Here is a 24,512-nt window from a genome sequence, read left to right as displayed (position 1 = left end):
TGCTCCCACCAGTCCTCCCAACATGGTTCCCAAGACTCCTTTCAGTAAGGGACCTAACAAGAGGGGTAAAATGCCTCCACGTTGGACCAACATCTTCTTCTTTTGACAAATGGGAATTTTCTTTTGAACCATTTGGCGAAGAACGTGGCGATGTTTACCTAAGCATTGTTTCTGGTGTTTGGACAAAGGGATCATGCCTTTCAAGACGTTCAAACAGCATTCGCACACGGTATCGATGACCTCTTTGGAGGCCAATTGAATGAGTTTTTTTCGTAGGGGTGGAGAAGCTTTGGACAGGACAGATAACATGTCCCCATGTTTAACTAAACGAGGAGGCAGACCTTTTCTTTTCTTTCCTTGGGGCTGTTTAGAAGAGGGATGTTTTCTGGAGAGTGACATCTTTGAGTCTTCAGCACCAAAAACACTGATACCCCTACTTGGTCACAGACCTTTTTTATACTGGAACGCGTCACCACTGATTGTCTTTACGTCGTATCAGTTTGAGGACAGGCATGATACGTCGTGCAGGGGTACGTAACGGACTAAATCAAGCCAGTTCTTGCTTGGACAAATCCAGTAAACTTTGTAACATGCCCGATCTTTCTTGGACTTTGATTTTGGGAGAAGGTACTTTGTGAGCAGCAGCCACTGCCACTAAATTGGAGGGTCCTGCCACTGGAGAAGTTCTTTTTGGGGTCATCAACGGAGATGTTCTTGGTGTGATCAACGTCTCCAAGTACTCTTCAGTTCTTGGTGTCATCAACGGAGAAGTGGATGAACGTGAGGCTGCCGGAGACGCGGTCACCGCCGTGTCAGGTCGTGGTTTGAGAGTGTAAGGTTGCGTCCTGGCCGAAGTGCCTCTCTTGCGACTAGTTTTCTTCTGTGGACTTTTCTTTTTCTGGGGGCTTCTTTTCTTTTTCCAGGGTGGCGTCTGGTCAGAGGAGGGTCCCGCCACTGGAGAAGTTCTCCTTGGGGACCTGGTCTTTTTCTTTGTCTTGGAGCTTCGTTTGACTTTTTTCTTGGGGAGAACTTTGGGAGCATTAGGATCCCATCTTAAGAGAGAGAGTACCGCTCCCTCCAGGTTTCAAAATGATTTGTTTTTTGGTTTGAGTGTCGATGCGGGGATCGGCCAGTTGGACCAAAGCGACTTTGTATCGATCAAAAAAGCGTTTGGTTTGATGAGGAATCTGAATGATCCCTTGGAGTAATTGACGTGCCGTCACCGTGAACCATCGTAAGACTTCTTTGAGACTAGCTTCTAAGACACGAGCTCGTGTTTGTGGATTTTTTTCTCGACTGATGCCATACAAGGCATGACTCAATTTGACGGGAAGATGCGACTGAAGGGACGTCATGTTCAAAATGTGTGTGAGACAGACGAAAAGGGTCTGAGGTTTTTATAGATTTTTTTTGTGGAGTGAAATTAAGTCGAGGACGGAGACGTGTACAGGACAGGCCCTCCATCTTGGCACCAGTGGTGAAACAAGTGGGTACGAAATCGCAAATCCTCGGGGGTCGTAGGTTTCAAATTGACGAATAAATAGGCGTGTGGAGTTTGAGTGGCATCGTCGTACGTTTGAGTCAGCCAAGGCGTTCCTAACTGTTTGGCTAAGACTTGCACTTGCGATTTATCTTGAGGGCTTTTAAACATAACCACTTAATGCGCATTGAGACTGATGGTGCGATGGGCTTTACTTTGTTGAAACAAATTTTGGGTGCTGTAAACGACACTGGCATTACGGTGATGCCCTTTGCGCGTGAACCACAGTTTAATTTCTTCTTCGTCTTCTCCTAACATGTCGTCAAAAATGACCAAATGGGTTTGACGGGAGTCAGAGACGATGCCGTCGTCTTCTTTAGGAATGCCTTCCACAAACACGATGGAATCGCCTTGACTTTATCGCAAGAGGCTGTACGCCGATTGCCACTCTTTGTAACACCACACGATCCGCTGAGGAGGTCGATCGATCAAATGATGTTTATGTTCGATCAAACGTTTGACGAATTCAGTTTTGCCTGAACCACTAGGTCCAGCAATGAGCATGTTAAAGGGATGGCGAAGATACAAAGCCTCCCAACTGGCACGATCTAAGTGTTTGTCGATGACTTTGACAGTAGGGGAAGAGCGATCAGAGACAGCAGAGGTAGCCATAGTGTCTGGAATGTCACTTGTGATGCGAAAACAAACAAGACGAGAGTTTATATACTTTTTTCCAGAACACGTTTATTGAATGTTTCAAACATGAATACGAAAGACAAAAAAAAAATACATAAAAGCCAAAGGCTTAAGTACAAGGATAAAAGGCACATGATAACCATCAACTTGGAATAAACACAAGTGTCTGTACAACATGTTTTGGGTAATGTTCTGACCAGTTCTATAGGGAGTAAGGTTACACAAGTGTCCTCCCGAAAGGGTCTTTCAGGTCTGTCCATGACAGTCATGTCCTGGGTGACGGGTTCTTCTGGCACCGTCACTAACACAGGTTGAAAAGTCGCAAGGCTCACAATCGCATTCCACTTCAGAAGCCCCACACTTGAATTGTGCCTGTCTAAACTTGTTTTGTGTTTCTCTGAAAGTATTCATCTTGTTCGCTCGGTCTTGGTAGTCACAATGAACTATCGATCTTGCCAAGGGTTCCTTTTTATATACAGACCAATACCGACATGTCCATACGGTAAGGTGAAATGATTGGAAAGTCGCACTCGCTTCTGGTACACGATTTGATAGACTTTTTCCAAGGGTCGACTGATGATGTGGTGAGTGGGTAAACGTACAATCTTGTTGGGTTGATAGGTGGTCACTTTAAAGTTTCCATCCTCTCCTGATTGCAAGGCTTCTTTCAATATCCCAAAGTTCACCACACGACTGGTACGATAATTCAGAGTCAGTCCTTTCACTTTGCACGTCGTGTGCAATTCTCCTTGTGGGTCCCAATATTCATAGCCGTAATTTTTGGGACCGCCACTGACGAAACTTAGAGTCTTGTCGTCAGGATGTTCGTCTGTCCAGGCTCCTAAACGGTCTCCTTCGATGTCAAGGTACTGTTGACTCGGGTGATGGATGTAAATACAACTGTCCGTGTCAAAGTACAGGACACGTTCCCCTAACAGTTCTAAAGCTTCGTACAATTTTAAGCGAGCATGAGCTGTCACGTAAGCCGCAATGATGTCATTTCCAAAGGGGTCGTCTTGTACAAAGTCCAGATCTTCTTCGTAATTGACCAAGATCAAATCCTTGCGAACGACGTCCACGTGTTTCATGTATTTGGTTTTGTCGCGAATCATCTGAAAGTAGCGGGAAGGTTCTGTCAAATATTCCGTCTTGGGTAAACAAGGTCGTTGTGCCATTTTCCCCCACGAGCAATTTAACATCACTTTGGCAAACAATCGCCTGCCTTCGTTTTTCTCGATGTGATCTAAAGTGATGCCTTCTTGTTCATAGTATTTCTCTTTGAATGTCTTTTCGTCTTCGGAAGTGTGACACCAGGAAGGATAGCCGCTGGCTTCTTGCTTCAGTTTTAAAAAGGCATCCACGTAGTCGGCGAAAATGCCTTTCTGCGTGGGGTCACCCTTGTGGTATTGTTCTTTCTTGGGAAAGAGACAAATTTCGTACACTTCTAACAGTTGGTATCCCAAGTCCAGAGCTTTGAACAATTCCACGGTGACCCAGGTTCCCGTCAAGGCACGTTCTTCCTGGGTGTGCTGACAAGGTTGATCTTGGCTGCACGTTTCGGCACAAGTACGGCACAAGGGAAACATCAGTTTGCCTTGACAATGGTGAGGTATGACGGGATGGTATAGGTTCGTGGGAGGCAAAACTTTACACTTGATCAAGCCTTCGTATTGTCAAATGTTTTTCAGGTCGATGTGTTCCGTCAACAATTGCGGGTGCCCTACAGGAAAGCGACAATATTTGCACACATAGGGATACAGCGAACACACGTCCAAGTATCTAATTTCTTCTCCTTTCTCTTCGTCGGCTTGGTACAGCAAACAGGTGGCATTGGTCCTTCCTCCGTACAAACTATCCCTCGGGTTCAGCGGGTCCATGAACTGGTAACTTTCCACGAGGCGTTTAAACTCGGGATCGGTTTTCATACGGTGATGATACTCGTGTTCCCACATTTCCACCACTTGGTATCCTTCCTGTCTAACTTTAGGCGACTCTGACAAGTGTCCTGGTACAAGTCTTCCATGGTTCGTTGTAAAAACTGATTTTTAGTGCTACGATCAGGGTAACAGACGGGACATCCGTGAAATAAGCAACCGTTAAACTCGTACACGATCTTGGGGTTTTCTAAGTCCCAGCCATCGACCGAATATGTTCCGATGGTCTTTTCACCCCCTCCATTGCGAGCATGCTGAATCCACTTGTCTTCCTTGTCGCACAAGTAATGTAACCAGCGTAGGGCTTTGACCGAGTATTGACGTTTGACAAAGTGGGTCGTTTGAGGGCTGATGACAGCCACGGTGTTTTCAGGCATGAATTGTTGTCGATACACTAAGGAACACGCTTTGGCAATGGTGCAAGCTTCTTTCAAAGGATCGACCCCTCCGTGTTCCATGAACAGTTCTCGAAATTTTCCACAGCAACGCCGTAAAATGTCCACGTCGGAACGACAATACTTTAGCATTTCTTCCTGAAAGTCGAAAGGGTCGGAGGCATGAGTCTGGTACCAAGCGTAGAAAGCTTCTCGTTGTTCGGTACGCATGTTGTCGGGGTCATAATAGTGAGCCTCAGGTAAATGGGGTAGAACGGCATGTTGATTGGCTTCCGTATTGAAAAAGTGTGGAAAGTACCCTTTAGCCATTTCTGTCATTCGAAACGTTTTAGGCATTTGACTCAAAGGCATGGCCAAATAGCTCTTCGAATCTTTAAACTGCACTTGTCCCACTTGCATGAAAATGATTTTGGCTCTGTTCAAAGTGACTTTAGGACGTTCGGTGCCTTGTTCTGTATAGTATCTGAGAAGAAACTGTCCATCGTATCTGGAGAAATTGTGAGCCATCACTGTGGCATGACAATGACAATCTCCGTGACGTTCGATGTCCTCTTGGCTCCACGTCTTGTCGATGGGATCTAAGACCCATTGGGCAAAATCGGCTAATGTGTTCGGTCCTCGAAAGATTTTTTCACGCCCTCCGGGAATCTTGCTGCAGTGAGGGCAATGACTGAAGATAGGTTCTTGAATGCACTTCTCGCATGCTTGATGAGCCACGCAGAAATTAGGAATGTGAATGCCAGTCTCTTGCATGCATTCGAAATCGAAAAAGATGAAATTGCCTTTCTTCTTGTGACCGTCCTCTTTCTCTGGTGGGGGTTGGTATTTTTGCACGTAGCATTCGTGTTGCAGGTCCACGATGTGGTGACAAATGTGACATTTTTTTTTTCCTGAACATACGTGTGTCTTGGTACTGTTGGTACGTAGGCCTTGTCGACACGTAGGGCACAATCTCAGCAGTTGACAAGCACATTTCTGCTGTGAACCTTGCGTCTTCAGATGTTGTTGGTAACAGGCAGGGCTGACAAACGTGCGCAGACAAGCAGGACAATCTACTCTTTCTTGTCCTTTGCTCAGACAGGGTGGAGAGGCCAAACATCCTGGGCATTTCCATCCACAATGTTTGTGTTGCTCTCGATTGTTATAGCCATAGTCACATTTCTCACAGTAATAACTGCATCCCAGGAATCCAGTGATAGTGGTAATGGTATCAAAATGGTCATCATGATAATAGACATGAATGTATTTTCCGTCCTTAAAGTCTTTCCCTCGAAACAACAGAGGTCCGCGCATTTCTTGAGGGTGCACTTTCAAGGTGTAGAGTGGAGCTAGGACATCTTGCAATTTCTGCACCTCAGGAATGCCACAGGGTGTGTCTTTGGACAGTCTGGCTTGTTGTAACAGGAGTTCTGCTTCGTTTCGTTGTTTGGCTCAGTCGGACCGTTGAATAGTTTTCCAGGCTCTTTTCCATTCTACCGTGTCGTTCTTGTTGGCGTAGGTTCGTCCCACAACGATGGCTCGGGCTAAACACATCTGGTCTTGAGAATTGTGAATTTGGATGAGACTCTTTTTGGTGTTGCGAAGGTCGTTCACCAATAACACCTTATTGCGTTGTCCGGTCCCTTGAGGAGGAGAGACGTGGGCCATTTTCAGTGTGGCTTTACCATCGGTGATGTCAAACTGGTCATTAGATTGTTGTACGTGTTGAATCTTGTCCATGACTTTGGAAGGGGTTAGTTCTGCGGGTCTGCTAAACTCGATCCAAACAGGGGATTTCAAGCTGTCGTGATCTATGGATAGTGTCAAGCAATTGTCTTCTTTGGGTTGACATTGTCGCTTGAGTGCGGTGAGCAAAGAATCCCACATCTTGGTAATAAACCCTTCTGCTTTCTCCAATGGTACGTTGGACTTGAAATCTTTAAACTTCACTGTGTAGGTGTAAGCCGTGGTTCTAAATTTTCTAGAGGAGCGCTTTTCCATCTCTCGAATGAAATAGTACTTTTCAGGGTTGACTAAGGGTGGTGAACTTTGTTTAGTGGGTTCGGATTCTGGTTCACTCATGTCCTCTTCAAAATCACTGGCATGAATTTGTGCCAAGACTTCAGCTCTGGTACGAGGCGATAGATCACGTTTCTGCCTCTTACTTTCTTCTTCTTTCTTCTCGAATGAATAGGATCGTTTCATCTTGAGTGCAAAGCGTCAAATGACTCAAGTTTAAACACCATAGACTAATTTATAGTCATGGCAAACCAGCGTATATAAAAAGGGTGTGTGTCTTGTCCTTTCACTATTCATTTCACTCTCAAACCGAGCACAACGATGGAAGAGACTACCCAGATGGAACGTTTCATCAGAGCTTTGCTAGGGGTCATTAGAAAATTCTCTTCAGACCAGCCGACGGGCTACTCTCCTTCCTTTCGAGATAAAGGTCAAGATACTTGCTATATCTGTCAGAAGAAAGGGCATTGGTCTTCAGAGTGTCCAGACCATCAAAAAAGAACAAAAACAGGGGCTAGAAAAGACAAAAGTCAAGATACTTGTTATTATTGTCAAGAAAAAGGACATTGGTCTCCAGATTGCCCAAAAAAGAAACAAGAGGAGTCGGAAGAAAAGAGGGATTCTTCAGAAGAAGAGAGAGATTCTTCAGAGGAAGAAAGCAGCCAGGTGAAGAAAAAGAAACAGGAGAAGAAAAGAAGAAGGGAAGGAAGTGAGGAGGAAGAGGAGGAAAAGACTGTGACGGTGAAGAAATTGAAAAAAAAGAGAGAGTAAAAAAAAGAAACAGAAGAAGTGAATGTAATTTATAAAGTGTTCTGTTGTGAATTGTGAATTGGATGGAGAAATTTCTATGGAGAAAAGAATACATTAATTATATAAGGTAAGTGTCTTTGAGTTTTGATTTTAAATAAGAAGCCACACTCACGCACTCATACACAGACATGTACTATAAGGGTAAAATGTTTTTTTTTTTTTTTGATTTTTTAGTTCTTGGCAAATTGAAAGGCTATCTCTTTTCGAGCGAAGTGGGTGGCCCTGAAAAGGGCCTTTTTTGGTGAAGGGGTGAGTTTAAGCAATCAACTTTAACTGCCTTAAGCCTTTGCCACGACCGAGGCCTACTTCTGATGATGATGATTGGGTTGAAATCACTAAGGGTGGTACGATAGGCTTAGTCACAGGGTTGGCGTGTTTAGCTCGGGAAGGTCATATTCTCTTCGGTCGTGATAAAGAAGTCTGATACATTTGTTTCAGACTTCTTAACTCCGCTAAAATGTCCAACAGTACCGTGGCCGTTTGATTTTCACCCTCTTGTTTCTTTGCTGCTACTTCTTCTTGTTGTTGTTTTTTTCTTACCTCTTCTTGTTGCTGTTGCTGTAGGAGAAAAGCTTGTTCCGCTTCCTTTTGTCGTTGCATAAATTTCTCCAATTCTTCTTTCTGTCTCTGTCTAAAATTCTCCACTTGCGGTAATGAAGAATGAGACGAAGGTTCCGGAACAAATTCTTGCGAGGTAAGAAAATCCACAAAATCCCAATGTACCTCTTCTAAAAGTAAGTCTGGGTTCCCTTGGGCGGTCTCCACTGCTGGTGCACCCCAATGGATTGTTTTCTGAGTTTCCGTCATGTTGAATCACTGTCGCATAGATTGACAGCACACAGGCACTAGCGAATCTATATAGACTACATGACGTCAAAGACTGCTCTCTTCGGATTGGATGCGGACTGACTGAATTTTGTAACGCGTGTTCAGATTTGTGAATGAACTCAATCCGTTTCAATCCTTCCTCTACCTATAAATAAGCGCAGTTCACTGCATTGATTCACCTGTTCTCGTTGCCTCACGATGTGGACCACAGTTGAATCATCCACCCTTGTGTCTTCAATGATGTTTAGGACGGACATGCTCATGTATGTCCGGTCCAAGTGGGTTGTTGTCGATAGGACAGATACTAGTCTATGGATGAGAAGAGTTTACATAGAAAGACAAGGATGCCTCAAGAGGGTACTTGTGTATGGACCTGCAGTTAGAAGGAGTTTAAGAAGAAGAAGATGTGACAGATGCCGTCTATGTTAATATTAATATTAACATAAACCCAAAGGCCCTTTTCAGGGCCACCCACATTTCTCGAAAAGAGATAGCCTTTCAATTGCCTACCCCTTTTTTAATTTTTAAAAAAAAAAATCCCATGTTCAATTCCCCTTGTCCCTAAAGTAGTTTTTTTTTTTTTTCTAACATGTTCAATTCCCTTTTGTCCCTAGACAAACCCAAACTCTATTCCCATGTTCAATTCCCCTTGTCCCTAGACAGACCCAAACTCTATTCCCCATGTTCAATTGCCTTTGTCCCTAGAATCGATATTTTTTTTTCCATTGTTCGAATGCCTTTGTCGCTAAAATGGATATTTCCTTTTTTTTTCCTTTCTCCAATGTTAAATTCCATTGTCGCTAATCTTACCCAGGGTTTTTTGCCCATGTTAAATTTTCATTGTCGCTAATCTTACCCAGGGTGGTTAATGTTAAATTTCCATTGTCGCTAATCTTACCCAAGGGGTGTTTTTAATGCTAATTCCCATTGTCGCTAATCTCACCCCATTCACTACTGTCCTCTATGATGTCCTCTGGGTACTGTGCACTTTCAAAGATGGGTGTATCGCATGGCAAAATTTGTGAAAACTTTATCTAGTTGGCAATATTTTGATCTGTTTATTGAATACTGCACTGATCGGGGAAGTTTTAAAGGGATTAGTGTTTGCTGAACTTGCTAAACTACACTGAATGCAACTGCTGTTCGCTTGTTTGTGAAATTGTGCCCACATTTATGTTTCTATTGATATCAATAGGTACAATAAATAAAAAAGACATGCAGCCTGACGAGGACTTCCTAAAACTAAATAACCTAGAGGCAGAACAACAATACGGCTTCTGGGTTACTGCTTCTTCTGATATGGGGGAAGGTCCCAAAAGTGATTGGATATATGGCACACCAGTTGATAAGAGTAAGTAAGCAGTTATCTCCCCTTTATAGTGTAGTTACATTTGTAATGTTTTAAGAATACAAGTTTTGTAAGATTATTGTTTATGTAAATTAACTGTGGTATGTCTTAGGACACCTTTAATTATTTTCAAAATTAACTTTTTAATTTTCTATAAATGTTGGATCATGAAATTATTTCCATTCTTTCATGTACTATAAGACTTAGAACACCTTGGAAATTTTGGTTTTCTTTCTTCTGATTTCTCTGCATATTTTATTGATCATAAACTTATTTCTAAATAAGGACTTCATGGTTGTTAAATGAATTATTAGATGGAACTATTATAAACTAATATAATTTGTTTGAAAAATAAAAAATATAATTGATTTTGTTGTTTTATTATTTCTACTAATTACAATATTCGAATCACCCCTACAAAACTTTCCAGGTGGACTTAAGGCGGATTTCAGATGGGTTTTTTAAGCACTTTCTGCCTAAACCATAATTGCTGAAGCAGAATTCAAGTGGATTCAGAGCGGAATTTCAGGCAAAATATGCAAATTAGTTTTTTAATAATCTGCTTGAATAAAAATCTGTCTGAAATCCTGTACAAATAATTTCCAGGCGGACTTTAGGCAGATTTCAGACAGGTTACTTAAGCATTTTCTGTCTAACCGTAAACTTAAAGAAGCTTAGGCAAATTTCAAGTGGACTTTAGGTGGATTTCTGGCGGAATTTTGGACAAAGTATGCAGATTAGTTGTCCTAATATTCCACTTAAACAAAAAAATCCATTTAGGATTTCTGCCTGAAAAAACATTCTACCTGAAGAAAAAAAATACCTGAACTTTCCACCTGAAATAAAACACTGCCTAAAGTTTCCATCTAAAAAGAGGCTGCCTAAAATGTCCACATAAATATCCAATAAAAAAATCTGGGTAAGGATGCAAATTTCTGTTGATCTGTGAAGAACACATTAATTTGGGCCAGAGAAAAATTAATTAGATTTATGGGGACAGGTGCTTGTTAAATTGCTATACTGCAAGGATTTGTAATGTCTTTCTAGGGAGAGGAAGTGATTCTTAATTAAGCCTTCATTTACTTAGCTATTAGACGACTAGAAAAGGGACGTTTAACTTCGATTTTATATCGGAACTGTCATATTTGAAATTTTCAAGATCTGTTGTTTGGAAGTCATGCTGACCGCAATTTTTGCGCCTTTTATAAAAGGCAGCAAATATATTTAATCCTGATTGGTTGCTCTAAATAAAGGGCATGGTTCCCACATGAACTCCTTGGGGTTAAATTGCCCTTTTTGAAAGAAATCTAGTCAGTCTGCAATTTTCCTGCAAGAGTGAAAATATAAGGGACTTCAAGACTGAATTTGGAAGACATTCTCTCATAAAACATTGGTTAAAGGGACCGAATGTTTGGAAAGTCAACAGACACAATTTTGGCAGTAGAAGTGAACAAAGCTTGAAAGCACAAGGTATTTGCATCAATTTCATGTAGTTCGTTGATACCAATATAATGATTTGCTTGAATTTAATTGTTTACATCTGCACAAATTTATTTGTTTAAATCTGTATATCAATTCTCTTGAAATGAGTGTAACTGTTTGAGTTAATCTATCTGAATTTGTACAATGATCTTCTTTATATAAGTTTGACGAATTGTTTGAATTTGTCATCTTGATTGTTATAGGAATCTAAGAATTTCATGCATTACTTTAGTTTATATAAGTTATGAGAATCCGTTGAATTCACCGATCTTAGATGATTTCATGTATGCTAAAGACTTGAATGTGTGTATTCGCTGAAAATAACATAGTTAAGTCATATAATGAATTTCATTCATTCATTTGTGTAATTGAGACAAGAACAGAACCGTTATGTCACGTGTAATGTTAATGGAATCAGTAATGAAATAGTCATTAGGAAGTACTTTAATCTTGTGAAACTAGGTTTGTTTATGGTCTGCCATGTTTAGCTTGACCAGACAGCCTTTGGTTTGATGGAATTCCGATAGAACGATATCTGACACAATGAGTGGGGAGTAATGATCTGGTTCCAGTAGGACAGAATATTTAGGTTGCTTCTCTATCTATTTGTGTAACAAGATAACCGGGTGGGATATTTCGGATTAACAACAGAACACGTTTTGACGACACAGATATATGGTTTAATGTGGTGATTTATATGAGTAGTGGATCATGAAGATGTGTGCGTATTTATAATCCAAATATTGGATCTATTTAACAAAAAACGCACAGTTTCAAAGATGAAAAAAATGTACAAATAAATTTAGGTCAGTAACCCTAAAACACAGGATAAATGATTTCACAAATGATTCAATAATGGAAAGATGAATATAGTTCACTCAAATAGTAAACAATGTAAGCGTTTACACATAGTAAAAAAAAAATGTATTCGCTCAGGTAGCGAAATTATGTCACTAAACAAGAACGGATATACAATCTATCCTTCCAGTCCTGAATAATACACTGGGTCTTACTAACCCAAAATTAGCATACAGCTAAAAATACATGTGTGGAGATGTACTCCGTCACCCGTGCACCATATCCGCTCCACAGCTCCTCCGAATCAATTTCACAACCAATATAGACTCCGGACCCTCGGAATACTATGATCACTTGAAACATTAGACCCTCCGGACACTTGAAATATTAGACCCTCCGGACCCCCTGGTCCTTTGACGGCTCTACAGCTGGGTCACCTTAGTCACTCTTGACATTCCGGACGCTAGATATTAGACACTCCGGCACCTTAAACGCTCCGGACACACGGACGTTTCTACACTCTGACAACACCGGACACCCCGGATATTCCTACCATCAAAAACTCAGCTGAAAATATACCCGATACAGTGTACTAAACTTGATACAGACATAACGTAAGGACGTTATACATGGTAAGTTAAAAAGATTATATTATAATGGCAATTACAAAACAGAGGTTCAATAGTAAACCTAACCCTGCTTGATAAGACAGTAGTAAACAGTTCTTTTTTAAAAAATGTAGCTTTACATTACCAATATAAGTCCTGCACTACGTCGCAACAAGAATAAAAAATGCACGCATTATGGTATGTAAAGAAAACTATAACAAACATGCAAAGGCAAATATGGTAATACACTAGTTATCACTTAAAACCCAAAACATTACCTACCCCTACAGCTGGAGTTGTGCGAATCCTTTAAGCAGGCCGCTTGCTGACAAAACCATTAGTATTGTAAAGGTCCTTTACATGTAGTAACGTATTTATACCTTTAGAATTTTCGTTATTCTTTATCAAAGGCACCTTGCACGTGTGGCACAGGACGAATCGTACTCACGATTTCGAAATGCATAGACCATATTATAATCACCCTCGGGTATCGTTGTACAGAGAAAAAGAAACGAAACCCGAGTACATGTATTTAATTAACAACATTTACACCATTCCGTGACAATTTGAAAGGGGAAATATCACCATGGACATGTTCACGGAATTATCCACGGACATATCCACTTAAGTATTTACTTACCTATCTACCTACCCACACAGAGTTTGAGGGCCAAAAAAGAGGTGAGACAGTAGGGAGGTTGGAAAAGGGAAAAAGTGAAAGTACCTTAGATATCATTGGAAATCAATGATAATTATTCACATTAATTTTTAAAATGGATCATAAATTATTTTTTGACAGACATTATCAAACAAGATTTAGGTTTTTCTTGTCATCATTTTTTTTCTTGCATTCAAAACCTAATCCATGATGGCATCATTTAAGTCTTTTTACATTCACTGAAAGTTTGGTGAGATTTCACAAAAATTCTAACCAAAATTTTCAATGAAATTCTGGTGAGATCTCATTAAAATTTTACTTAAATATTTGTGAAATTCTTTTGAGGTTTCACAAAAATGTTGGCCAAAACTTTCACATAACTTTTGGTGAGATCTCTAACATTTCATTGAAGGTTTTGTTGTTGTTGTTGTTGTTGAGGGGTTTAACACCAATTTTCAGCACACGATAGGCTATACATGGCGGCCAGTATTAAGGGTGGAGGAAGAACCTGGGAAAACCCCGGAAAGAACCACCGACCCACAAGAAGCTACTGGCAAGCTTTCTCACATACCCACATTGGCTGAATCCAAGACTTGAACCCATGCAGACAGAGGTGAGATGGCAGTGATCCTTAACGGAGAGCGCTTTAGACCACTCGGCCACTCGGGGCCCCCATTGAAGGTTTTGTGAGAGTTTATTAAAACTTTGGTGAGATTTCACTAAAATTTTGATCATTATAAAGTATTTTACTTAAGTTTTCATAATTTTCAGACATTTCAATAAATAATGGATATGAATTAAACAGAACTTTATTAACTAAGGTGATATTTCAGTGTACATGATATAAAATCATACAGATGTTGCACTTATATGACATCCAAGGCAAGAGATATGGTTAATAACAATAATAACAATAATACAAATAATAAAGACATTATTTAGCAAGGTAACTCAATTAGTTACAGAACTAATCTACCATGAGGCCTTCTATCTGTGATGTACAATATATATATATATATATATATATATATATATATATATATATATATATATATATATATATATATATATAGTATATACAACATGATGCGAAGAATCTGGCTTGACACTAAATAATTAAGTGATTTTAAAAATCAAAGTATCAAGCCTGAACATATGCACAGGCATCTATGAACACATAAACATATATAACATACAAAATATTATCCTGCATTGAAAAATTCAACTGTGAAAATGATGCAAAATTACAGAAAAGCGTCCATTTGAGACACTGATTATGAAAAAAAAGAAATGCCAGGAGCCTGCCTTATGTCACTGTTGTACTGCAGACTTGATTTTTGATTAATATACAAACTATAATGCTGTTTTGGTCTCTTGAATTAGTCATTGTTCCATAAGCAGCCATGACATATTACGTTTATCACAATAATAATAATAATAATAATGACCTTATTTAAAGAGGGTAACTCAATTAGCTAAGAACTAATCTACTTTGAGGCCCTCATACAAAGGAATTTATTTTTTTTAGCTGCATCTCTAAAGCCACCGGATATATTGGGTTTGGAAGAAGGAAATAGAGTGGGCATTTCTAATCTCAACTGGAATACTATTCCAGAGCAGAGTTCCAGAGTATCGGAAACTTTTTTTAAAATAACTCCTTATTTGGTTTGGGAATTTTATACTGTTTGGTAGACATGGATCGCAGGTGGGGAGTATTACCGGGTAGCCTATACTGGAATAGAGATTGTAAATATTCAGGAGCACTATTATGGGATATTCTGTACATTAATTTGGCTTTTCTCAAACAGATTCGGTCTTTAATAGGTAATAATTCTAACTTACCAGCTAAAGTTTCCTTGCCTTCTTTCTGGATTGATATTAGCCCAAATGCTTTTTTTTGAACATGTGCCAGCTTTGCTATGTTTTTATCATTTGAATTACCCCATACTGTATTACAGTAGCCTAAATAGGGTTTTATGTAATTGTTATAAAATAGTTTTCTGTGCCTTTCAGGGAGAAAATGTCTTATCCTACTGAGAAGCCATAAACTTGAATTGACTTGTTTATTGATATGTTTGACATGTTCAATCCATGATAGGTTATTATCTACCAGAACACCAAGTATCATGACAGACCATTTGCAAATTTATATCCTTCCATGTCAGACATAGTTCATCACTATCAAGATTTGTCCTTCTTTGCCGTGTTGTGATAAATAATATTTTAGTTTTACCAGTATTTACCACCATGCTATTGCATGTGTACCAGTTTTCCAGTTTGTTTAGGGCATTCTGTAAAGAAATTTCGAGTTCACGCTTTGTGTTTTGGATGTCTGACAATGTTGTGTCATTTGCATAGAGATCTGTAGATCATATTGAGACTCTTAGTAAAAGTGGTAGGTCATTAATAAATAAAATGAATAGTAATAGACCTAGAATTGATCCTTGTGGTACTCCATATCTAATGGTTCCAGGTTCAGACAGAACATTATTTATGAAAACATGTTGTGTTCTGATATAATTACTCTTATTTTATACTGAATTCTAATACAACTAGAATATTTTGATAATATAAACAATAATACCACTCATGATACTGAAGGATGATTTTACTTGTGGGCCGAGAAAACTCCACAAAGATATGACTATCTTTGATAGACATAGATATCTTGCAACAATATCAGCAACAATTCCCACCAGTGGAAGTTAATCAGTGTGGAGTTATATAACTCTGAAATCATCTTGGTTCAATTCCTTGTCATAATTAGCATGCTAGCCATTACTGTAAAGCTCTTTATGGCATAAAAAGCAAAATGCTAGTCCTGGAGATCAGTTTTCATACAGATTGACCAATTACGCTCCCAGTGACTTTGCATTCAGGCTATTTCAAATGGATATTCAAACTTGTATCACCATGTTTAGCAAGCATGCTCCATCAGTTTCTGTTATGCAATGATTCATTGGGCAAGCACAAACGTTTGACCAATCAAAAAGCTCTTTACAGTGATCATCTGTTAAATAATATACTGAACAAATACCTATTAGAAAGCTCGTTGCGGAATGGGACCAGATTGAGCATTATAAAAAAATTTAAAAACAGTTTCGGAGATGGTATTAAAAAAAGGGTCTATATAAAGGAAAATCAGATTCAGGTCAGGAGAAAAGCGAAATTCTGCTTTAAAACAGAAAACAAGAAAACAATCTTGTTTGAGGGTAGTTAAATCCAATTGAAGTTAAACAAAAAATACAAGAACAACAACAACAAAAATTTGAAAAAGAAATATAACATGGAAAGATGTGGAAACAAGTTATTGTTCCCAAAATGAACAATAAAATTACAGCTATCAGAAACAGGAAATCTAAATGTTGCTGAAAATCATTCAGATTACACATAAAACAAAAAACTAATTTTATTATATCTTATTGATATTTTTTATTTAAATGACAGTGATATTACAATCACAAAATATCACTATATTTTCAGACTTTTTGGCAAACTCTAAAATTTAAATCACAGATTCTCACTGATAATTTCAGAAATGTTGGCAGAGTCAGTGAAATTTCAATTACAAAATTTCACTGATATTTTCAGAAATTTAGGTCAAAATCTCCTAAAATACCATAATTTTAGTGAAAAAAGGACATTTGAGTGAAAGTCAAAAGATTTCACAGTGATTCCTCTGAAATTTCAGTCACATTTTCACTAGAGTATGATTTTTGTTGAGCAAAAAACTTACTTTTCTGAGTAAAGATCAGATTAAGCCCAAAATCCACTTTGCACCCAAAGTCCATAGATTCAGCTCAGCTTGTAGTAATTTTGATAAAGTTCAAAATCTATCTTAAAGTAGAAAAATGAACTGGACAATTAGAACTTTTCCATCTAAAAGTTATCCTTTAGGAGGAATATAAGAAATATTACTCTTAACTGTTATTGATGGATTCAGTCTGTCACCTTTGCTATATTCCCAGTCCACCTAAAGTCCGTCTGAAATTTGTTTTCTTTAGGTGGAATACGCCCTGAATCCATCTAAAATCCAGGCAGAATCTGCCTAAAAATTTCATACAGGCATGGGCACCACTTCTTACAACTGCTTCTCCTGACTGAATAAGGTCATATTAACATAAGATTTTCACTAAAAGGCATGAGATGGGGTTTTCTGCATGACACAGAAAAAAAGAAAAACCAATTATTGCTATAGGTTAATAGGCTTTTTAAAATTAGTTGTATTTTACCAGTTCAGGTAGAAAGAGGCAAAACTAAAGTTAATTATGTTACCTTGTTCTTTTGTCCAATTACCTCATCCTTGCCTATGGTTATGGTATCTGTAGGTCATTGAAATTTTGAACCAAGGAAGAGAAGCCAACTCTTTCTTGAAAGGATTAAAACTTGCAATGCTTCTGACTTTACCAGATAGCACATTATTGGCTAGTAATTGGAAAATAAAATTTTATTACAGGCCTGACTCTGGGAGAAATTTTTGGTATTGTGATAGGAGGTCTGTTTGTGCTGGTCCTGACAGTGGCTGGTGCAGTTTTCACTCTCAGGTATGAAAGATTTGTGGAACAATTTTAATCTAATATAGTTATGTAACATGCTTGAAACATTGTATTGCAGTTAGTAGTATGTAGAATGCACCCAATTATGAATGTCACTATCATCAACCCAGATCTGCTGGTACTTAATATAGCATCTGATTATGGTTTTTGCTGTTTGTTGTATAGTTTAAAATATATTCTGCCCATGCATTAAGTCAGAGCAGGTCAGACTCATTGAAGCACTTGAAGGTCAGGCTCAACACTGTAGGCAGTGGAACACTTGACAGGTCAGATTCAATACTATGCAACGGAGCACTTGACAGGTCAGACTCAACACTGTATACAATGGAGCACTTGACAGGTCAGACTCAACACTGTATACAATGGAGCACTTGACAGGTCAGACTCAATACTATGCAGTGGAACACTTGACAGGTCAGACTCAATACTATGCAATGGAACACTTGACAGGTCAGACTCAACACTGTATACAATGGAGCACTTGACAGGTCAGACTCAACACTGTATACAATGGAGCACTTGACAGGTCAGACTCAACACTGTCTGCAGTTGAGCACTTGATAGGCCAGGCTCAAGAATGTATGCAGTGAAGCATTTGATAGGCCAGGCTCAAGACTGTATGCAGTGGAGTATTTGATAGGTCAGGCTCAACACTGTAGGCAGTGGAACACTTGACAGGTCAGACCCAATACTATGCAATGGAGCACTTGACAGGTCAGACTCAACACTGTATACAATGGAGCACTTGACACGTCAGACTCAACATTGTATACCATGGAGCACTTGACAATGTTTTATCTGCTAGAAGATGAGAGCATTAGCTCAGTAATATTTAAATAACAAGGAATTTTATGTGACTAAACTACAGTATATACTTGCATAATGTACTGGCAGATCTAGGTCTATATAGCTTATTAGGAGTAACCAGTACAGCAAACAACTTTGACCATGATCTACTTGTGCATTATGCAATGACAGATCAGGGTGTGTTGTTTGCAGTTGGACTTGAATCATAAATGAGTATATATGATATCAACAATACATAGTTATCACTTTTATGGTACACAAAAGTTTTTGTTTGGTTGGTGCTTCATGGCAAATCAACACCAATAGGTTATTTAGTGCCAAGGCAACCAGAGTAAAGTACCTTGTCCAAGGACACACCAGGGTAGCTGACAAAGGCTGGTCTGATGACAGGATTCAAACTCACACCCTTTCAGTTTTAAGTCCATCACACTAACCACTGAGCCACTGCAGCTTTCAAAAGTAAACAACAATGATGATGAAATATGTTTAGAAGTGATAAAGAACTTAATGATTACACTGTAAAAGGTTTTGTAATGATGGAGTTAATCTGTTCTAAGTGGAATAACTGTAATCCATATTCTAAAATAGCAATTGAAAATGATTATGAATGAATGAAGCCAGGGCCTGAACATAAGCATATCAACATGATTTTTTACATCAGTTTTACTGACACTGTTGTATGCACAGTCATGAAACTGGATGGGTATATTTATTTTAAAGGGTACTAAGCACCATAAAAGTAGGTCACAGTGGTCTTTTTCTTGTACTGGTAACATTGCAAGATGTTTGATTATGCCATGGTGGAGCAGGCAAGATGTATCATTTTGTGGAACTCTTTTATTAGAAGTAAAATTTCGTTAGAATGGAGTCAGCTGAGTCATGGCTCTCCTAAGTCTTCTCTTCACTGCTTAATGTACTCGCTTATGAGTCAAGTCCAGCTGTAAACAACATAGATCCTGATCTCTTGGCACATAATGCAGATCAGGATCTACGTTGTTTATTGTAATGATTAATTCTAAGAAACTGCATAGATCTATATTTGCCAGTACATTATGTGACAGATGATCTGGGTCTGTATAGATTTGCAGTTGGATTTGATTTGTAAACAAATATATACAGTATAGTGGTCATTATTCCACCACCATTCCAACTACCAAATGACAGTTAACATTATTTCAACTCAACTGCACTTCCTTCACTAAATTACACCTCTGTGTATATTGGTGTCCATACTTATGGTTACAATTGAATATATAAGCACGTTGAGGTATTAGTATAGTAGGAACAGATTAGTTGATTTTGATTAAATAATTCTTCGAGATATAAGGGGGGGGGCCATACTGTTTGAAACGTTGTACATAAATCTAGTCTTTCTAAAAATTATTGGTTCACTTACTGTTAACATTTTAATATCATTCATTGCATTTTGGATGTCAACATTTTTTGTATACTTTAAAATCATTTGAAATGGCAGAAAACTATTTCATTATGTTTGTATTCCATAAAATAAGCATCTTAATAATAATTCAGACATATTTCCCTGTTGCTTGCAGATATGTCAAGACAAAAAGGTTTAGTATACCACCAATAGAAGTGCCAGATACTCTAGCATATATAAACATACCAATGGTAAGTACATTTAGAAGTTCCAGATACTCTAGTATATATAAACATACCAATGGTAAGTACATTTAGTCCATCCTGCTCTTTGAACATTGTATACATGTTTATAGCGTAACCTTGATTTATATACTCCATTCTTCCATGCTTACTCCCAAGTTCCTTTAATATACAAACTTTTGTGTCTGTCTCTTACTGTCACCCTCCCTCTCTGTCATTAGCCTAACTGTCAAATGAAGAAATAAAAAATGTAATATTTGAAATCTCATATTGCATCAGAAGGCCTGTTTTTATGGCAGAATTAAAATGATGAACATTGGCAATGACTCAAATCAACACATTTACTGACGATACCCTTGCTATTTTCACTGAAAGGAATTCACCCATAATGTGCAGAGAATGTACTGGCAGATCCAGCCCAAGTTCACCAATCAGTTCAAAATCATATTTTTTCATATGGAATTTTTTTCTAAAAATATCTTACTTTTTTATTGCATAGTTAGCAACTGTGAAGTTTTCTCTGAGAAATTCAGAAGACAGTAGGAACTAAAATGCAGTATTAGTGTCTTTCAGTCTTCAAAAAAAAACTTTTCCTATGATGCACTTGCTTTTTGAATATGACAGGATCATATCATGTTATACTGGCCATCTGTCTATTGGTAATGTCCAGAAATTCTGGTACATGTATTTGCAACTACTCTCATGCCTCTTTGGACTGTGATGAATGTTTGCATATATTACTGACATTATGTGAATGTGTGTGTGTGTGTGTGGTTTAGTCATCATGCTCCACTTAATTTCCAAAGTTATTCCCCTTTTTAAAGTTAACTGTATATACCATATATGATGGTTATTGTATGCATAACTAATTCCATGCCTTTGTATGAATAGTGCTGAGACTTTACAGATATGTGTATGCTGTATGTGATGTTTATGTACAACTAGTCCCTCTGCTTTGGACGAATTGCCTGAGACAAGACAGACATGTATGTACTCTGTGCGATGTTTATTTTTATGTACGAGTCCCACAGCTTTGTTGAACAGCATTGAAACTTGGCAGACATGTATATACAATGTGTGATATTTATGTACAACTTGTCCCACAGCTTTAATGAACAGGGTTGAAACTTGGCAGACAGATACTGTATGTGATGTTTATGCTTATGTACAGCTAGTCCCACAGCATGGGATGAATTGCCCTTAAACTTGGTTGATATTAATAATTATATATCAGTTGAACATGTGCAGGGCTCGAATTTAACACAAATTTCTTTGTAGCCAGAAGAGCTAGTATACTGAAAAATTTACTAGTCCTGCCAAATCTTTACTAGTCCTGTCTACAAAACAATGTCCCACACTTGTATTGAGATTAACAACAATTTTATTTCATAAATAGCATTATCATATGAAATGCAGAAGTACAAAAGTATTAAATCCTGCTTCAAATCATTAATCAGTCAATTCACATTTCTTGTGTCTCAAGATAACTGGATCCAGTTCTAGAAAGTGATCCCAGTGTCCTTTCTCATCCTTCACCTGCACTCTGGGTCCATCAGGGGTTTGTTCTGGTCTCCTTACCCATCTCCATTAAACATTCCACAAATGTATTGGTGGTGATGGATCATATGTTGGAATATCAATTGTATGGAATATTAAAAAGGGTAGGTCAGACAGAACCCAAGATTTCAAACATGATCTCCAGTCACTCTTCACCATTTTCATCCCTGAGAAACCCCTCTCAGCATCAGCAGAGTGGGCTGGGATTGTCAGGATAAGGTCAATCAATGCCAGAATATTCTTGCAGTCAGCAGCACATGAATTTACAACTGTGGGCCAAGTCAAAGCATAGACGTCTTTGTAACTGCAAGATAACATAACATATTAAGAAAATATTAATCTGAATAAATTTACATAAAGAAAAATGTAATGTCAGTACTTACATCATGTTTATATTGAATTGTTTTTTAAAAGCTTTCTTTAGCTCTTTAAATGGTTGCCTTTTGTGATCAAGATACTATGCTAAATAAAGAATTTTTAATAAATCTGGCATCAGTGATGTTTCTTGTATTTATTTTCAAATCTCTGAATATACACCTACTTGCTGTAGACTAAACTCTTTAATATGTCCCATTCCAATTCCACTGCAACAGGATCCACACCTGTACTGACAAGCACTGGCTAGAAATGCTCCACCAAATTTGCAACGCGATCATCACCAAAGTCTGTATTAAACCAAAACGTTGCATTTTAAGAAAAATAATTTAGTGCTGAAGAAATATGATGTCTATAACATTTGGACAACATCTATACATTTCTGTTATGGAACCCCAAATAAATAACTCCATAAATCGATATATAAATATTAAAAATGTGCAAAACATCAACTGTCTGATAAAAACAGTAATTGGAGATTACCTGAACTGTCTAGTGAAGATGGCCATATCTTTAAGTCTGCTATCTTGCATGCACCTATAACACCATCATAAGCATCACTAAATCTGTTCTCAAGACATGAGATTAAGGATGGTGTCACTTCCTCTCTGGTGTTTTGGATCAAATCATCTTCACCAAAATCTACACCTGTCAGCATAGAAATACTGCCAAACTGTCAAGTCGAGGGCCATCCCTGTAAAATATGCAGGTGTTGGAATGATGTACTTGACTGTTGTAATAAAAATGTATAAGTATGCTATGACAATTTATATTCTTAGAACAGCTGGAATGACATGAGTATTAAAACCATAAATGATTGTATTTGCCTAATGATGTTTATATTTGTTGGTTACACAACTGCAATTACAATATGTAAAGATCAATATAATAAACATTCTGTGAGACAAACCGTAAACTTAATTTTGCATATAATCTAATCAGTATGATTCAAGTAAGTAATGAATGTAACAGTCTGAAGACGAGGAAAATAAATTAGCTAAGCATACTTGAGTTTATACTTCTTCAAAATGGGAATGGTGGCATCCAACTTCTGCTTGATGTCAGCAACTGAAGCACTTGTGTCTTGTAGCATTAATGACAGTTTGGACAGAAGTCATATAACATCTGTCATGAACAGCATAAATTTCCATGTAGCAGGTTCTCTCATTATTTTCAATAAACCTTTGGTATTTCCAAGTGCTTCTGGTATAGCTCCTTTCTGTGAAGGAAGCTGATAACAAAAATTACTTTTGATGAAAATCTAACATTACTTCCTTAGTTCAATAAAAAATGTGGACGAATTAACATAATATGGATAAAAAATAAATAAGCAGTAGTAATAAACGTGCCCTTTTAATATAAGTTAAAAAATGAAAGCAATTTTTACAATTAAACTTTGTACAAATTAACTTATGAATGGAAGGTATTTTCATGTGATATGTTGTTACATTAAGATTCAATTGCATTATATGTGAGTGACATAGCCATGCTTTTAAAGCTGCATTTTATATTTTCAATGAGTATTTAGATTTTACATTAAAGATTAATACCTGTTCAAGGTGGTTCTTGATGGCTGTATATCTTATCCAGAGGCTGTCAAGTGCTCTCTCGTTGTGCAGTAACCAGCGTGTGCCTCCAACACTGCTTGTCATCACTGGTGATATATCTAGAGGAGCAAAGGACCTCTTTAAATTACTTCTGTTGAGGTGACTGTTGTGGTAGTAATAATACAGTCCCATCAAAAGAGTGTTCATATTTGTGTAATGGTATGTTTTTGTCACTACATTTTTATATGCCAAGTCAAGCCAGTGTGCAAAGCAGTGAATACCCTGTAAAGCTGGTTGGATGTTTTCAGTTTAGATACAACTCTAGCATTTTTGTGCATCATTAGGCTTGTTCAGTCACTACCAAATGCAACAATCTTATTCTGCCAATTTGTGATTCCAGCATTATCTAGTGCATTGGTGATCAACTTCAGCATCTGCCTTCTCTACACTATGCTAGGAACAATGATTGAATCTCTCCTCCTTTGCAGATTCTTTTATTTACAATTTCCTCTTCTTGAATTAAACTGTCAGTACAACCGTCACACACTACTGCAAGAAATCTTGCTTCATTCACACCTTTGACAAATTTCTGCCTTTCACTTTCAACCATGTAGTGAGTAAATGTAACAAACTTTTTATCATTCCTGTAAGTCTCTCCAACATCAACTCCTTTCATCTCATCCAGCTTACACATCCATACAAAATTAGTGAAGGGTCTTCTGTTCTTTATGATAGCATGTGCGTTTCTAAACAAATTAACGAGTCAATCAAACATTCCAATTTTAACATTCCAAGATCTTACCAGTGGTCAATTCTTCTGGTGGTATCTGCATAGCTGGTTTTCTTTCTGAACACTTTGTGTGTTGCCCACAGCTTTCATGTAGGTTTACCAATTCAATTTTAAAGTTCAAACAACCCGCAACAAAACTGGATGTTTTTTCTGTGTTTGGTGTTGCAAATTCCATACTCCAGTTACACCACATAATGTTCTTTTCTTCATCATAATTCAGCTATT

The 24,512-nt window shown here is 38.0% G+C and overlaps 2 protein-coding genes across 2 annotated transcripts in view; one reads left to right on the top strand and one right to left on the bottom strand.

Moving 5' to 3' along the window:
- LOC149806395 (uncharacterized) overlaps positions 1 to 24,512 on the top strand; it is a 62,971-nt gene that overhangs the window by 17,851 nt on the left and 20,608 nt on the right. Inside the window, exons 3-5 of the mRNA XM_089952794.1 lie at positions 9,337 to 9,492; positions 17,492 to 17,579; positions 19,952 to 20,027. Of these exons, the coding sequence (XP_089808920.1) occupies positions 9,357 to 9,492; positions 17,492 to 17,579; positions 19,952 to 20,027 (300 nt within the window). The 5' untranslated portion in view covers positions 9,337 to 9,356. The remainder of the gene's footprint in view (positions 1 to 9,336; positions 9,493 to 17,491; positions 17,580 to 19,951; positions 20,028 to 24,512) is intronic.
- On the bottom strand, positions 21,498 to 22,539 carry LOC149806396 (zinc finger protein 862-like). Its single transcript, XM_089973725.1, has 2 exons — positions 22,434 to 22,539; positions 21,498 to 21,879 (listed from the first exon to the last, which is right to left on the bottom strand). Exons 1-2 carry the CDS (start codon positions 22,481 to 22,483, stop codon positions 21,606 to 21,608), a joined length of 324 nt encoding a protein of 107 aa, XP_089829851.1. The 5' UTR covers positions 22,484 to 22,539; the 3' UTR covers positions 21,498 to 21,605.

Source organism: Sinohyriopsis cumingii, chromosome 1, assembly GCF_028554795.1.
Source record: "Sinohyriopsis cumingii isolate HCF-2022 chromosome 1, ASM2855479v2, whole genome shotgun sequence".
NCBI lineage: Eukaryota > Metazoa > Mollusca > Bivalvia > Unionida > Unionidae > Sinohyriopsis > Sinohyriopsis cumingii.
The sequence above is the reverse complement of the archived record's forward strand: the minus strand, read 5'-3'. Positions and strand labels throughout refer to the sequence as shown.